This window comes from Ranitomeya imitator, chromosome 9 (genome assembly GCF_032444005.1).
Source record: "Ranitomeya imitator isolate aRanImi1 chromosome 9, aRanImi1.pri, whole genome shotgun sequence".
Lineage (NCBI taxonomy): Eukaryota > Metazoa > Chordata > Amphibia > Anura > Dendrobatidae > Ranitomeya > Ranitomeya imitator.
Genome location: NC_091290.1, coordinates 7,597,473 through 7,615,864, shown reverse-complemented (window position 1 = coordinate 7,615,864; position 18,392 = coordinate 7,597,473). Strand labels below are relative to the sequence as shown.

The window sequence follows — 18,392 nt, the reverse complement described above, 5'->3', positions numbered from 1 at the left end:
TATCAGGAACGCTTTAGTGGGCGGACCGGTAAAGTTGCAATGACTTCCGCCCTATTTCGCTTGTCCTTGTCTGTCCGTCAGGAGCAAAGATGCTGACTGCAGTGCGAGCGGCGCAGCGGGGTCTGCTCCGGGGAGGTGAGGACAGGAGCACACCGCCATATTGTGAGGCGGCGTAGTACTACAAGTCTCAGCACTGGCGGCTCACTGGAAAGTCAGAATCACTAACGTAATGTATGTACACAGTGACTGCACCAGCAGAATAGTGAGTGCAGCTCTGGGGTATAATACAGGAGGTAACTCAGGATCAGTAATGTAATATATGTACACAGTGACTGCACCAGCAGAATAGTGAGTGCAGCTCTGGAGTATAATACAGGAGGTAACTCAGGATCAGTAATGTAATATATGTACACAGTGACTGCACCAGCAGAATAGTGAGTGCAGCTCTGGGGTATAATACAGGAGGTAACTCGGGATCAGTAATGTAATGTATGTACACAGTGACTGCACCAGCAGAATAGTGAGTGCAGCTCTGGAGTATAATACAGGAGGTAACTCAGGATCAGTAATGTATGTACACAGTGACTGCACCAGCAGAATAGTGAGTGCAGCTCTGGAGTATAATACAGGATGTAACTCAGGATCAGTAAAGTAATGTATGTACACAGTGACTGCACCAGCAGAATAGTGAGAGCAGCTCTGGGGTATAATACAGGAGGTAACTGAGGATCAGTAATGTATGTACACAGTGACTGCACCAGCAGAATAGTGAGTGCAGCTCTGGAGTATAATACAGGATGTAACTCAGGATCAGTAATGTAATGTATGTACACAGTGACTGCACCAGCAGAATAGTGAGTGCAGCTCTGGGGTATAATACAGGAGGTAACTCAGGATCAGTAATGTAATGTATGTACACAGTGACTGCACCAGCAGAATAGTGAGCGCAGCTCTGGAGTATAATACAGGATGTAACTCAGGATCAGTAATGTAATGTATGTACACAGTGACTGCACCAGCAGAATAGTGAGTGCAGCTCTGGAGTATAATACAGGATGTAACTCAGGATCAGTAAAGTAATGTATGTACACAGTGACTGCACCAGCAGAATAGTGAGTGCAGCTCTGGAGTATAATACAGGATGTAACTCAGGATCAGTAATGTAATGTATGTACACAGTGACTGCACCAGCAGAATAGTGAGTGCAGCTCTGGAGTATAATACAGGATGTAACTCAGGATCAGTAAAGTAATGTATGTACACAGTGACTGCACCAGCAGAATAGTGAGTACAGCTCTGGGGTATAATACAGGAGGTAACTGAGGATCAGTAATGTATGTACACAGTGACTGCACCAGCAGAATAGTGAGTGCAGCTCTGGGGTATAATACAGGATGTAACTCAGGATCAGTAATGTAATGTATGTGCACAGTGACTGCACCAGCAGAATAGTGAGTGCAGCTCTGGGGTATAATACAGGATGTAACTCAGGATCAGTAATGTAATGTATGTACACAGTGACTGCACCAGCAGAATAGTGAGTGCAGCTCTGGGGTATAATACAGGATGTAACTCAGGATCAGTAATGTAATGTATGTACACAGTGACTGCACCAGCAGAATAGTGAGTGCAGCTCTGGGGTATAATACAGGATGTAACTCAGGATCAGTAATGTATTGTATGTACACAGTGACTGCACCAGCAGAATAGTGAGCGCAGCTCTGGGGTATAATACAGGATGTAACTCAGGATCAGTAATGTAATGTATGTACACAGTGACTGCACCAGCAGAATAGTGAGTGCAGCTCTGGAGTATAATACAGGATGTAACTCAGTATCAGTAATGTAATGTATGTACACAGTGATTGCACCAGCAGAATAGTGAGTGCAGCTCTGGAGTATAATACAGGAGGTAACTCAGGATCAGTAATGTATGTACACAGTGACTGCACCAGCAGAATAGTGAGTGCAGCTCTGGAGTATAATACAGGATGTAACTCAGGATCAGTAATGTAATGTATGTACACAGTGACTGCACCAGCAGAATAGTGAGTGCAGCTCTGGAGTATAATACAGGATATAACTCAGGATCAGTAATGTAATGTACACAGTGACTGCACCAGCAGAATAGTGAGTGCAGCTCTGGAGTATAATACAGGATGTAACTCAGGATCAGTAATGTAATGTATGTACACAGTGACTGTACCAGCAGAATAGTGAGTGCAGCTCTGGGGTATAATACAGGATGTAACTCAGGATCAGTAATGTATGTACACAGTGACTGCACCAGCAGAATAGTGAGTGCAGTTCTGGAGTATAATACAGGATGTAACTCAGGATCAGTAATGTAATGTATGTACACAGTGACTGCACCAGCAGAATAGTGAGTGCAGCTCTGGGGTATAATACAGGATGTAACTCAGGATCAGTAATGTAATGTATATACACAGTGACTGCACCAGCAGAATAGTGAGTGCAGCTCTGGGGTATAATACAGGATGTAACTCAGGATCAGTAATGTAATGTATGTACACAGTGACTGCACCAGCAGAATAGTGAGTGCAGCTCTGGGGTATAATACAGGAGGTAACTCAGGATCAGTAATGTAATGTATGTACACAGTGACTGCACCAGCAGAATAGTGAGTGCAGCTCTGGGGTATAATACAGGATGTAACTCAGGATCAGTAATGTAATATATGTACACAGTGACTGCACCAGCAGAATAGTGAGTGCAGATCTGGAGTATAATACAGGATGTAACTCAGGATCAGTAATGTATGTACACAGTGACTGCACCAGCAGAATAGTGAGTGCAGCTCTGGGGTATAATACAGGATGTAACTCAGGATCAGTAATGTAATATATGTACACAGTGACAGCACCAGCAGAATAGTGAGTGCAGCTCTGGGGTATAATACAGGATGTAACTCAGGATCAGTAATGTAATGTATGTACACAGTGACTGCACCAGCAGAATAGTGAGTGCAGCTCTGGAGTATAATACAGGATGTAACTCAGGATGGAGTACTGTGTCCAGTTTTGGGCACCGGTGCTCAGGAAGGATATAATGGAACTAGAGAGAGTACAAAGGAGGGCAACAAAATTAATAAAGGGGATGGGAGAACTACAATACCCAGATAGATTAGCGAAATTAGGATTATTTAGTCTAGAAAAAAGACGACTGAGGGGCGATCTAATAACCATGTATAAGTATATAAGGGGACAATACAAATATCTCGCTGAGGATCTGTTTATACCAAGGAAGGTGACGGGCACAAGGGGGCATTCTTTGCGTCTGGAGGAGAGAAGGTTTTTCCACCAACATAGAAGAGGATTCTTTACTGTTAGGGCAGTGAGAATCTGGAATTGCTTGCCTGAGGAGGTGGTGATGGCGAACTCAGTCGAGGGGTTCAAGAGAGGCCTGGATGTCTTCCTGGAGCAGAACAATATTGTATCATACAATTATTAGGTTCTGTAGAAGGACGTAGATCTGGGTATTTATTATGATGGAATATAGGCTGAACTGGATGGACAAATGTCTTTTTTCGGCCTTACTAACTATGTTACTATGTTACTATGTTACTAGGATCAGTAATGTAATGTATGTACACAGTGACTGCACCAGCAGAATAGTGAGTGCAGCTCTGGGGTATAATACAGGAGGTAACTCAGGATCAGTAATGTATGTACACAGTGACTGCACCAGCAGAATAGTGAGTGCAGCTCTGGAGTATAATACAGGATGTAACTCAGGATCAGTAATGTAATGTATGTACACAGTGACTGCACCAGCAGAATAGTGAGTGCAGCGCTGGTGTATAATACAGGAGGTAACTCAGGATCAGTAATGTATGTACACAGTGACTGCACCAGCAGAATAGTGAGTGCAGCTCTGGAGTATAATACAGGATGTAACTCAGGATCAGTAATGTAATGTATGTACACAGTGACTGCACCAGCAGAATAGTGAGTGCAGCTCTGGAGTATAATACAGGAGGTAACTCAGGATCAGTAATGTATGTACACAGTGACTGCACCAGCAGAATAGTGAGTACAGCTCTGGGGTATAATACAGGATGTAACTCAGGATCAGTAATGTAATGTATGTACACAGTGACTGCAGCAGCAGAATAGTGAGTACAGCTCTGGAGTATGATACAGGATGTAAGTCAGGATCAGTAATGTATGTACACAGTGACTGCACCAGCAGAATAGTGAGTACAGCTCTGGGGTATAATACAGGAGGTAACTCAGGATCAGTAATGTATGTACACAGTGACTGCACCAGCAGAATAGTGAGTACAGCTCTGGGGTATAATACAGGATGTAACTCAGGATCAGTAATGTAATGTATGTACACAGTGACTGCAGCAGCAGAATAGTGAGTGCAGCTCTGGGGTATAATTAAGGATGTAACTCAGGATCAGTAATGTAATGTATGTACACAGTGACTGCACCAGCAGAATAGTGAGTACAGCTCTGGAGTATGATACAGGATGTAAGTCAGGATCAGTAATGTATGTACACAGTGACTGCACCAGCAGAATAGTGAGTGCAGCTCTGGAGTATAATACAGGATGTAACACAGGATCAGTAATGTAATGTATGTACACAGTGACTGCACCAGCAGAATAGTGAGTGCAGCTCTGGGGTATAATTAAGGATGTAACTCAGGATCAGTAATGTAATGTATGTACACAGTGACTGCACCAGCAGAATAGTGAGTGCAGCTCTGGGGTATAATACAGGATGTAACTCGGCATCAGTAATGTATGTACACAGTGACTGCACCAGCAGAATAGTGAGTGCAGCTCTGGAGTATAATACAGGATGTAACTCAGGATTAGTAATGTATGTACACAGTGACTGCACCAGCAGAATAGTGAGTGCAGCTCTGGGGTATAATAAAGGATGTAACTCAGGATCAGTAATGTAATGTATGTACACAGTGACTGCACCAGCAGAATAGTGAGTGCAGCTCTGGGGTATAATACAGGATGTAACTCAGGATCAGTAATGTAATGTATGTACACAGTGACTGCACCAGCAGAATAGTGAGTGCAGCTCTGGAGTATAATACAGGATGTAACTCAGGATGGAGTACTGTGTCCAGTTTTGGGCACCGGTGCTCAGGAAGGATATAATGGAACTAGAGAGAGTACAAAGGAGGGCAACAAAATTAATAAAGGGGATGGGAGAACTACAATACCCAGATAGATTAGCGAAATTAGGATTATTTAGTCTAGAAAAAAGACGACTGAGGGGCGATCTAATAACCATGTATAAGTATATAAGGGGACAATACAAATATCTCGCTGAGGATCTGTTTATACCAAGGAAGGTGACGGGCACAAGGGGGCATTCTTTGCGTCTGGAGGAGAGAAGGTTTTTCCACCAACATAGAAGAGGATTCTTTACTGTTAGGGCAGTGAGAATCTGGAATTGCTTGCCTGAGGAGGTGGTGATGGCGAACTCAGTCGAGGGGTTCAAGAGAGGCCTGGATGTCTTCCTGGAGCAGAACAATATTGTATCATACAATTATTAGGTTCTGTAGAAGGACGTAGATCTGGGTATTTATTATGATGGAATATAGGCTGAACTGGATGGACAAATGTCTTTTTTCGGCCTTACTAACTATGTTACTATGTTACTATGTTACTAGGATCAGTAATGTAATGTATGTACACAGTGACTGCACCAGCAGAATAGTGAGTGCAGCTCTGGGGTATAATACAGGAGGTAACTCAGGATCAGTAATGTATGTACACAGTGACTGCACCAGCAGAATAGTGAGTGCAGCTCTGGAGTATAATACAGGATGTAACTCAGGATCAGTAATGTAATGTATGTACACAGTGACTGCACCAGCAGAATAGTGAGTGCAGCGCTGGTGTATAATACAGGAGGTAACTCAGGATCAGTAATGTATGTACACAGTGACTGCACCAGCAGAATAGTGAGTGCAGCTCTGGAGTATAATACAGGATGTAACTCAGGATCAGTAATGTAATGTATGTACACAGTGACTGCACCAGCAGAATAGTGAGTGCAGCTCTGGAGTATAATACAGGAGGTAACTCAGGATCAGTAATGTATGTACACAGTGACTGCACCAGCAGAATAGTGAGTACAGCTCTGGGGTATAATACAGGATGTAACTCAGGATCAGTAATGTAATGTATGTACACAGTGACTGCAGCAGCAGAATAGTGAGTACAGCTCTGGAGTATGATACAGGATGTAAGTCAGGATCAGTAATGTATGTACACAGTGACTGCACCAGCAGAATAGTGAGTACAGCTCTGGGGTATAATACAGGAGGTAACTCAGGATCAGTAATGTATGTACACAGTGACTGCACCAGCAGAATAGTGAGTACAGCTCTGGGGTATAATACAGGATGTAACTCAGGATCAGTAATGTAATGTATGTACACAGTGACTGCAGCAGCAGAATAGTGAGTGCAGCTCTGGGGTATAATTAAGGATGTAACTCAGGATCAGTAATGTAATGTATGTACACAGTGACTGCACCAGCAGAATAGTGAGTACAGCTCTGGAGTATGATACAGGATGTAAGTCAGGATCAGTAATGTATGTACACAGTGACTGCACCAGCAGAATAGTGAGTGCAGCTCTGGAGTATAATACAGGATGTAACACAGGATCAGTAATGTAATGTATGTACACAGTGACTGCACCAGCAGAATAGTGAGTGCAGCTCTGGGGTATAATTAAGGATGTAACTCAGGATCAGTAATGTAATGTATGTACACAGTGACTGCACCAGCAGAATAGTGAGTGCAGCTCTGGGGTATAATACAGGATGTAACTCGGCATCAGTAATGTATGTACACAGTGACTGCACCAGCAGAATAGTGAGTGCAGCTCTGGAGTATAATACAGGATGTAACTCAGGATTAGTAATGTATGTACACAGTGACTGCACCAGCAGAATAGTGAGTGCAGCTCTGGGGTATAATAAAGGATGTAACTCAGGATCAGTAATGTAATGTATGTACACAGTGACTGCACCAGCAGAATAGTGAGTGCAGCTCTGGGGTATAATACAGGATGTAACTCAGGATCAGTAATGTAATGTATGTACACAGTGACTGCACCAGCAGAATAGTGAGTGCAGCTCTGGGGTATAATACAGGATGTAACTCGGCATCAGTAATGTATGTACACAGTGACTGCACCAGCAGAATAGTGAGTGCAGCTCTGGAGTATAATACAGGATGTAACTCAGGATTAGTAATGTATGTACACAGTGACTGCACCAGCAGAATAGTGAGTGCAGCTCTGGGGTATAATACAGGAGGTAACTCAGGATCAGTAATGTAATGTATGTACACAGTGACTGCACCAGCAGAATAGTGAGTACAGCTCTGGGGTATAATACAGGAGGTAACTCAGGATCAGTAATGTATGTACACAGTGACTGCACCAGCAGAATAGTGAGTACAGCTCTGGGGTATAATACAGGATGTAACTCAGGATCAGTAATGTAATGTATGTACACAGTGACTGCAGCAGCAGAATAGTGAGTACAGCTCTGGAGTATGATACAGGATGTAAGTCAGGATCAGTAATGTATGTACACAGTGACTGCACCAGCAGAATAGTGAGTGCAGCTCTGGAGTATAATACAGGATGTAACACAGGATCAGTAATGTAATGTATGTACACAGTGACTGCACCAGCAGAATAGTGAGTGCAGCTCTGGGGTGTAATACAGGATGTAACTTGCGATGAGTACAAGGTATATATATATATATATACACTGTCCCTGGCTGAGTTGTGCCTTTGGTGATGTGATCTGGGCCTTACATGTTGTTCTGCTCTTGTTTCTTGATGTACTGAAAATGATGTGGATGGAAATAATGATGATGAAGATTGATTTCTTCTCTGATTATTGTGGGTCCGATCAGTGAGACGTCTTTGTGATATTGGGGGTTGTATTTCCAGTGACTGATGCCTGCGCTGCTCCGTTCTGGGTTGTGTGACGGGAGGCAGCAGGGTCCTCAGTATAGGACGCTCCCCTCCTGATGACGCCGTCCGTTCCTCAGCTGACTGCTCCTCTTTGTCTTGCAGCCTCCGCTCTCCGTGTTTTGCCATCGGTGCGATGTGAGGGCTCCGCCACAGAGACCAAACGTACGTAACTGTTAGAGTAAATTATTTGCAGAGGTGAAGCGTCTGCTGCTGGTCCGAGCTTAGCACTGGCAGGAAACAAGGTTTTGTTAATATTTGTTGACTTTCCTAAATCAGTACTAACTAGATCACAACATATATTAACACCCCGGACCCCCCCCCATGATGTCGCCGGACCCCCCCCCCCCCTCTCTGATGTCGCTGGACCCCCCCTCTGATGTCCCTTGACCTCCCCTTCTGATGTTGCCGGACCCCCCCTCTGATGTCCTCGGTCCTTCCCCCCCCCCCCCCCTCTCGCCTGTGATGTCCCTGCGGTTCAACCCTCTCTGACGTCTCCGGACCCCCCCCTCTAATGTCCACGGACCAGGCTGCTGAACTCACTTAGGTCCCAGATCGGACTGTGCTCTGACGTCAGACCGGGGCACAGACTTGTTCAGACGATATAACAGGACGCTGTAGATTTCCCGCTGCTCCATCCTCTTCCCTTCCAGGGGCCGCCGCACACATCCTCCTGACAATGCCCCCTCATTACTTGCTTTGCCGTGTGACATATCTGCCTCCCTGTGTCCGGGACATCAGCAGATTCCCTCTTTACAGGCCCGGTGTCTGTAAGGATGCAGCTGCAGCAGGAGCCTCTCCCTACTCTGTAATCTTAGACATGTCTCCCTTTCTTCTGTTGCAGCCACGGTCCGTCCAGTAGATACCGCTCTGCAGACTCAGCTCAGCGCATTCGGCGAGTACGTAGCGGACATTCTTCCCAAGTACGTGCAGCAGGTTCAGGTGAGTGATCGGCCTCCATGTGCACAGACTCTTCACAGCACCCGCGGACATCACACGTTCCAGCACACAGACAGGTGAGAGCTGCTCTTCACAGCGCCCGCGGACGTCACACGTTCCAGCACACAGACAGGTGAGAGCTGCTCTTCACAGCACCCGCGGACATCACACGTTCCAGCACACAGACAGGTGAGAGCTGCTCTTCACAGCGCCCGCGGACGTCACACGTTCCAGCACACAGACAGGTGAGAGCTGCTCTTCACAGCACCCGCGGACATCACACGTTCCAGCACACAGACAGGTGAGAGCTGCTCTTCACAGCGCCCGCGGACGTCACACGTTCCAGCACACAGACAGGTGAGAGCTGCTCTTCACAGCGCCCGCGGACATCACACGTTCCAGCACACAGACAGGTGAGAGCTGCTCTTCACAGCACCTGCGGACATCACATGTTCCAGCACACAGACAGGTGAGCGCTGCTCTTCACAGCACCCGCGGACATCACATGTTCCAGCACACAGACAGGTGAGCGCTGCTCTTCACAGCACCCGCGGACATCACATGTTCCAGCACACAGACAGGTGAGCGCTGCTCTTCACAGCACCCGCGGACATCACATGTTCCAGCACACAGACAGGTGAGCGCTGCTCTTCACAGCACCCGCGGACATCACATGTTCCAGCACACAGACAGGTGAGCGCTGCTCTTCACAGCACCCGCGGACATCACATGTTCCAGCACACAGACAGGTGAGAGCTGCTCTTCACAGCACCCGCGGACGTCACACGTTCCAGCACACAGACAGGTGAGAGCTGCTCTTCACAGCACCCGCGGACATCACATGTTCCAGCACACAGACAGGTGAGAGCTGCTCTTCACAGCACCCGCGGACATCACATGTTCCAGCACACAGACAGGTGAGAGCTGCTCTTCACAGCACCCGCGGACATCACATGTTCCAGCACACAGACAGGTGAGAGCTGCTCTTCACAGCACCTGCGGACATCACACGTTCCAGCACACAGACAGGTGAGAGCTGCTCTTCACAGCACCCGCGGACATCACACTTTCCAGCACACAGACAGGTGAGAGCTGCTCTTCACAGCACCCGCGGACGTCACACGTTCCAGCACACAGACAGGTGAGAGCTGCTCTTCACAGCACCCGCGGACATCACATGTTCCAGCACACAGACAGGTGAGAGCTGCTCTTCACAGCACCCGCGGACATCACATGTTCCAGCACACAGACAGGTGAGAGCTGCTCTTCACAGCACCCGCGGACATCACATGTTCCAGCACACAGACAGGTGAGAGCTGCTCTTCACAGCGCCCGTGGACGTCACACGATCCAGCACACAGACAGGTGAGAGCTGCTCTTCACAGCGCCCGCGGACATCAAACGTTCCAGCATACAGACAGGTGAGAGCTGCTCTTCACAGCGCCCGCGGACATCACACGATCCAGCACACAGACAGGTGAGAGCTGCTCTTCACAGCACCCGCGGACATCACATGTTCCAGCACACAGACAGGTGAGAGCTGCTCTTCACAGCGCCCGTGGACGTCACACGATCCAGCACACAGACAGGTGAGAGCTGCTCTTCACAGCGCCCGCGGACATCACATGTTCCAGCACATAGACAGGTGAGCGCTGCTCTTCACAGCGCCCGCGGACATCACACTTTCCAGCACACAGGTGAGCGCTGCTCTTCACAGCACCCGCGGACATCACACTTTCCAGCACACAGACAGGTGAGCGTTGCTCTTCACAGCGCCCGCGGACATCACACTTTCCAGCACACAGACAGGTGAGAGCTGCTCTTCACAGCACCCGCAGACATCACATGTTCCAGCACACAGACAGGTGAGCGCTGCTCTTCACAGCACCCGCGGACATCACACTTTCCAGCACACAGACAGGTGAGCGTTGCTCTTCACAGCGCCCGCGGACATCACACTTTCCAGCACACAGACAGGTGAGCGCTGCTCTTCACAGCACCCGCGGACATCACATGTTCCAGCACACAGACAGGTGAGCGCTGCTCTTCACAGCACCCGCGGACATCACATGTTCCAGCACACAGACAGGTGAGCGCTGCTCTTCACAGCACCCGCGGACATCACATGTTCCAGCACACAGACAGGTGAGAGCTGCTCTTCACAGCACCCGCGGACGTCACACGTTCCAGCACACAGACAGGTGAGAGCTGCTCTTCACAGCACCCGCGGACATCACATGTTCCAGCACACAGACAGGTGAGAGCTGCTCTTCACAGCACCCGCGGACATCACACTTTCCAGCACACAGACAGGTGAGAGCTGCTCTTCACAGCACCCGCGGACATCACATGTTCCAGCACACAGACAGGTGAGAGCTGCTCTTCACAGCACCCGCGGACATCACACGTTCCAGCACACAGACAGGTGAGAGCTGCTCTTCACAGCACCCGCGGACATCACACTTTCCAGCACACAGACAGGTGAGAGCTGCTCTTCACAGCACCCGCGGACATCACACGTTCCAGCACACAGACAGGTGAGAGCTGCTCTTCACAGCACCCGCGGACATCACATGTTCCAGCACACAGACAGGTGAGAGCTGCTCTTCACAGCACCCGCGGACATCACAGGTTCCAGCACACAGACAGGTGAGAGCTGCTCTTCACAGCACCCGCGGACATCACACGTTCCAGCACACAGACAGGTGAGAGCTGCTCTTCACAGCACCCGCGGACATCACATGTTCCAGCACACAGACAGGTGAGAGCTGCTCTTCACAGCACCCGTGGACATCACACGTTCCAGCACACAGACAGGTGAGCGCTGCTCTTCACAGCACCCGCGGACATCACAGGTTCCAGCACACAGACAGGTGAGAGCTGCTCTTCACAGCACCCGCGGACATCACACATTCCAGCACACAGACAGGTGAGAGCTGCTCTTCACAGCACCCGCGGACATCACATGTTCCAGCACACAGACAGGTGAGAGCTGCTCTTCACAGCGCCCGCGGACATCACACGTTCCAGCACACAGACAGGTGAGAGCTGCTCTTCACAGCACCCGCGGACATCACACGTTCCAGCACACAGACAGGTGAGCGCTGCTCTTCACAGCGTCCGCGGACATCACATGTTCCAGCACACAGACAGGTGAGCGCTGCTCTTCACAGCACCCGCGGACATCACACGTTCCAGCACACAGACAGGTGAGCGCTGCTCTTCACAGCGTCCGCGGACATCACATGTTCCAGCACACAGACAGGTGAGCGCTGCTCTTCACAGCGCCCGCGGACATCACATGTTCCAGCACACAGACAGGTGAGCCCTGCTCTTCACAGCACCCGCGGACATCACATGTTCCAGCACACAGACAGGTGAGAGCTGCTCTTCACAGCACCCGCGGACATCACACGTTCCAGCACACAGACAGGTGAGCCCTGCTCTTCACAGCGCCCGTGGACATCACACGTTCCAGCACACAGACAGGTGAGAGCTGCTCTTCACAGCGCCTGCGGACATCACACTTTCCAGCACTGGAGGCCGCAGCTCAGGGCACACACAGCGGAGGCTTTATCTGCAGCTCTAGTCTTATATTTTGCATTTCCCGCATTTGTATTGTAAATCCCCGATCCTGTGAATCCTGATATTTACCTAATATATCACATAATTCCCCATTATTAGTCACCCAGGGTCCAGCAATGCCGGCCTGCATCGGGGGCACAGACCCTTTTCACTGCCGTGGTCTGAGGGTGGGTCATTAGTATCTGATTGTGGGGGTCTGCAGCTCTTCCCACTTCCGTATGTGCCCACTGTACAGAGCTGGGACGCCTCGCCTCGGTACACAGCATAGTGGCCGTTCTGTGTACTGCAGCTCTGACCGCATTCACTTTCATAGGAGCTGAGCTGCAGTACCAAGGACGGCCAGTAGACTGTAGACCTGTTATGTACACGGCCATGGGGTCTGTACACAGCTGATCAATGAGTGCCGGGTGATGGACTTATGCAAACGTCATCAATATCAAATTAGTATAATAGGCCATGAATATTGTAATCCTTTACATCCCCTTTAAGAATGTTTGTGTCCGACTGCTCTCGGGGTAGAGAGGGGAGGCTCATGCTGCAGACCACACACAGGAGAGAGGGGGGAGGCTCCTGCTGCAGACAGTTGTCTTATAGCCACACACAGGGCAGAGAGGGGAGGCTCCTGCTGCAGTTAATTGTCTTACAGCCACACACAGGACACTGAGGAGGAGGAGGACGTCAGCTGACGTTGGAAGGAATTGTTTTTTTCGTTATTGTTCCTGCCTTTTGGAAAGCCCCTGTATCAGCTGCTTATGGCTGAAAACTGTTGCTACCCTACGATTTCCCTGCAGCCACCGTTCTGTGATCTGTCACTCATTTCTGTTTCTTGGCTGCCAGAAATGATATGACATGTTCAGCATGTGATCATGGCCCCTGGCACTAGCCGCAAAGGTGAATGTCCGATCTGGAACGGGGCTGCTGCGGTCAGTGTCTGGCGGCTGCTGCGGTCAGTGTCTGGCGGCTGCTGCGGTCAGTGTCTGGCGGCTGCTGCGGTCAGTGTCTGGCGGCTGCTGCGGTCAGTGTCTGGCGGCTGCTGCGGTCAGTGTCTGGCGGCTGCTGCGGTCAGTGTCTGGCGGCTGCTGCGGTCAGTGTCTGGCGGCTGCTGCGGTCAGTGTCCGGCGGCTGCTGCGGTCAGTGTCCGGCGGCTGCTGCGGTCAGTGTCTGGCGGCTGCTGCGGTCAGTGTCTGGCGGCTGCGGCGGTCAGTGTCTGGCGGCTGCTGCGGTCAGTGTCTGGCGGCTGCTGCGGTCAGTGTCTGGCGGCTGCTGCGGTCAGTGTCTGGCGGCTGCTGCGGTCAGTGTCTGGCGGCTGCGGCGGTCAGTGTCTGGCGGCTGCGGCGGTCAGTGTCTGGCGGCTGCGGCGGTCAGTGTCTGGCGGCTGCGGCGGTCAGTGTCTGGCGGCTGCGGCGGTCAGTGTCTGGCGGCTGCGGCGGTCAGTGTCTGGCGGCGGTCAGTGTCTGGCGGCTGCGGCGGTCACAGGTCTGTGGGCAGCTTATTTTGAGGATTTCCAAAGACCTGGAAACCTTTTAATCACAGTGATTGTCTGCAGCGCTGCTCACCTCCTGCCCACTGACTATTGTTCGTCTCTTTTCTTTCTATGTTCTCTCGTAGGTCACCTGCTTTGGAGAATTGGAGATAATGATCCACCCTGATGGAGTCGTCCCCGTCCTGACGTTCCTCCGTGATCACACAAACGCTCAGTTTAAGTCCTTGGCTGATCTGACCGCTGTGGATATCCCGACGAGACAGAACCGCTTTGAGGTGAGCGCCGGCCGCCGTCTCCACCGCTATACACCCGACACGTGAATTACAGGTGCGCCATTTCTGACTGTCGGGCAGGCGCCTACATCGCTATGGCTGATCGGCCATGATGAGACACATATTTCCTTGCATTTCCCTCCGTTGTCTTATTGAGGAACATCAGTCAGTGTCTCCCCAGCCAGAAATGGCTGATAACAGGGAGCAGTAGATCATAGCAGTGAACAATAAATGTGTCTGTAAGAGAACGGTGGCGGTGCCGCGCCGTCACACGCGGACATTAGATTAACCCATTCCACGCCTTCTGCATCTTTTCCAGATTGTTTACAACTTGCTGTCCTTGCAGTATAACTCCCGGATCCGTGTGAAGACTTACGCAGATGAGCTCACTCCTATAGACTCCATTGAGTCCATCCATAAAGCTGCAAATTGGTATGAGAGGGAGGTGAGTGACTGCTGAGCGCGCGGCTCGTGTGATTGTCGGCAGCGGCCCTGCACTCAATCCACATGGACGCTGTTCCAGCCGTGTGCGCTGTTGCAGCCGTGTGCGCCGCTCCTCACCGGGGAACTGGGGATTTATGGATGTGATTGGCTGATTCCACCATAAACATCAATGATCAATGTGACGTTATAGATCAATCAGGGGCATCACTTATTGGTGGGGTCCACCTACTGGGACCCCACAGGTCCTGAGCGCGGCTCCTTGGAGGTGATGGAATTCTCCTCTGTTTTCTCATGAAGGTTTCCATTCTGGAATCTCCTTTTAGCGTTTTTATAAGAAATGGCGCTTTCCCAGCGATCTTTGCTGATTGCATTTCTGTGTGATGTCTTAGGTCTGGGACATGTACGGCGTCTTCTTTGCCAATCATCCTGATCTGAGGAGGATCCTTACAGATTACGGGTTTGAGGGGCATCCGTTCCGTAAGGACTTCCCTCTGTCCGGATATGTAGAGGTAAGTCTCGGCCACAGGAAGCTTTATACAGGGGTTAGGAATAAATATAAAATATAAATATGTCATTTATGATTTTACGGCTGCAGGGGGCGCTCTTGAATTCTAATACTGGGGGTCCTCCCTTTTCGGCAGCGCTGTCCCTTTTCGGCAGTGCTGTCCCTTTTCGGCAGCGCTCTCACCTCGTCTGTGCAGGGAACTCCTGCCGACCCCAGGGGTCAGGAATGGCCCTCTGCAGGGGGAGAACAGTGATGGAGATGCAGCGGTGGTCCCGGAGGTCAGACCCCCTGTGATGGCACATACAGAATGTCATGTCCTTCCAGGTTCGTTATGATGACGAGGTGAAGCGTGTGGTGGCCGAGCCGGTGCAGTTGGCCCAAGAGTTCAGAAAATTTGACTTGAGTAGCCCATGGGAGGCCTTCCCAGCCCACCGGGAGGCGCAAGAGAGCCCGAAGCTGGAGGCAGGAGAAACGAAAGAAGCAAAGTGAAGCCGGCGCAGACGTGAGGTCGTCCACAGCCCCGAAAAACAATATTTATGTACATAGAATAAAGCTCTGAAGTCTTGGAGAAGCGTCCGGGTGTTAGTAGAAGGTTTGATGTGTCTTCTCTCGTCTTTGCTCTTCTGAACCTTCTGCCTTTGTTTTTAGCTTTGATTTGTTCATATCATTGAGTTTTCCCCATTAACATGAATAGGACCCTTCACCTGCTGTGGGGCGCTCATGGTGTTCACGAGATCAATGCCCTAGTGTATTAGGACAAACATGCATCTGTCCATTTGGGCCAAACGATCGTTCCTTCTGCCGTGTTCACACTTCGTTTTGTGCAGAAAAGAGATTAACAGGGCCCTGGTGGTCAGGCTGGTATTCAGTGGAGCTGCCACTTACCTGTCGGCGTCCCTGACTCCTTTTCTTTAGAATAGTAGGTCTGGCCCGACGTCGCGCTTTTATCCCTCCCACGTTGAGAGGCGTCGTAGGTAGCAGAGACGTAGCGTTCAGGTCCATCAGCCAAGACTACCAACGTGGCTACTGGACCAGGGTCATGGAAATCTTTTTGCTGTGACCTATTCTTCCAATCGAGACCCCCAACATATGCACCCTCCAAGCATGCGGTGGCAGATGTCGCTCTTTGCTAGACGTTTGCACCCAGTATAATGCAGCATCTTATGGCGCCTCTCTATACAGAAAAGGTAACCGGTATTACAATGAACCATGTGCCAAAAATTAGTGTTTTCATTGATATGGTGTATGGGGTCTTATGTTTGTACGTGTATGTGCATGTTCACAGAGTGAGGTGTGAACAGAGACTTAAGGGGGTTGTCTGGAATCTATGATGTTGGTGACATATCCTTAGGAAAGGTCATTAATATCAGATTGGTGGGTCCAACACTCGGCCCTGCAGCGATCAGCAGGCGCAGACTATGTATGGACCAGAACCTCACAGCCCCACACATGGCGTGGAGGCTGATCTCAGTACTGCAGCTCGTCCTCTACTCACAGCAGGCGCAGGGTAGTACAGCTCGTCCTCTACTCACAGCAGGCGCAGGGTGCTAGAGCTTGTCCTCTACTCACAGCAGGCGCAGGGTACTAGAGCTCGTCCTCTACTCACAGCAGGCGCAGGGTAGTACAGCTCGTCCTCTACTCACAGCAGGCGCAGGGTACTAGAGCTCGTCCTCTACTCACAGCAGGCGCAGGGTAGTACAGCTCGTCCTCTACTCACAGCAGGCGCAGGGTACTAGAGCTCATCCTCTACTCACAGCAGGCGCAGGGTACTAGAGCTCGTCCTCTACTCACAGCAGGCGCAGGGTAGTACAGCTCGTCCTCTACTCACAGCAGGCGCAGGGTACTAGAGCTCGTCCTCTACTCACAGCAGGTGCAGGGTACTACAGCTCGTCCTCTACTCACAGCAGGCGCAGGGTAGTACAGCTCGTCCTCTACTCACAGCAGGCACAGGGTACTAGAGCTCGTCCTCTACTCACAGCAGGCGCAGGGTACTACAGCTCATCCTCTACTCACAGCAGGCGCAGGGTACTACAGCTCGTCCTCTACTCGCAGCAGGCGCAGGGTACTACAGCTCGTCCTCTACTAACAGCAGGCGCAGGGTACTAGAGTTCGTCCTCTCACAGCAGGCGCAGGGTACTAGAGCTCGTCCTCTACTCAAAGCAGGCGCAGGGTACTAGAGCTTATCCTCTACTCACAGCAGGCGCAGGGTACTAGAGCTCGTCCTCTACTCAAAGCAGGCGCAGGGTGCTAGAGCTTATCCTCTACTCACAGCAGGCGCAGGGTACTAGAGCTCGTCCTCTACTCACAGCCGGCGCAGGGTACTAGAGCTCATCCTCTACTCACAGCAGGCGCAGGGTACTAGAGCTCGTCCTCTACTCACAGCAGGCGCAGGGTACTAGAGCTCGTCCTCTACTCACAGCAGGCGCAGGGTACTAGAGCTCGTCCTCTACTCACAGCAGGCGCAGGGTACTAGAGCTCGTCCTCTACTCACAGCAGGCGCAGGGTAGTACAGCTCGTCCTCTACTCACAGCAGGCGCAGGGTACTAGAGCTCATCCTCTACTCACAGCAGGCGCAGGGTACTACAGCTCGTCCTCTACTCACAGCAGGCGCAGGGTAGTACAGCTCGTCCTCTACTCACAGCAGGCGCAGGGTACTAGAGCTCGTCCTCTACTCACAGCAGGCGCAGGGTACTACAGCTCATCCTCTACTCACAGCAGGCGCAGGGTAGTACAGCTCGTCCTCTACTCGCAGCAGGCGCAGGGTACTACAGCTCGTCCTCTACTCACAGCAGGCACAGGGTACTAGAGCTCGTCCTCTACTCACAGCAGGCGCAGGACAGGGGGTTGATTGATTGGGTGGGAAATTTTCTGCATGAGTTAAAGGGTTTATTCAGCGCGCACTGGAGCTGATGACCATACGACCCCAGAGAACGCAGGTGCACGGGGTCCTAACATCATTGACAGGACCTCCGGGATTGAGAATAGAGGGGACGTGCAAAGCACAGAGGCGGCTATTCTTTTCATAAATCCTCTCCTTGTTTTGGCACCAAATACCGCGTGAAATAATCATATGAACCAGCTCCAAATCCTCCTTCCCCAGAAAACCCCCAATTATCACAGCACCTGCAAACCATGTGTCAGTGGCTCCTAATCCGCCGCATGTCTGTTCTG

The 18,392-nt window shown here is 50.5% G+C and overlaps 1 protein-coding gene across 1 annotated transcript; it reads left to right on the top strand.

The window, feature by feature from the left end:
- The first annotated feature begins 10 nt into the window (after positions 1-10).
- Positions 11-15,792, top strand: NDUFS3 (NADH:ubiquinone oxidoreductase core subunit S3). The gene is made up of 7 exons (XM_069739851.1): positions 11-135; positions 8,099-8,158; positions 8,838-8,935; positions 14,126-14,275; positions 14,592-14,717; positions 15,106-15,225; positions 15,546-15,792. The coding sequence occupies exons 1-7, from the start codon at positions 90-92 to the stop codon at positions 15,708-15,710; spliced, it is 765 nt and encodes a 254-aa protein (XP_069595952.1). The 5' UTR covers positions 11-89; the 3' UTR covers positions 15,711-15,792.
- Positions 15,793-18,392: the final 2,600 nt, after the last annotated feature.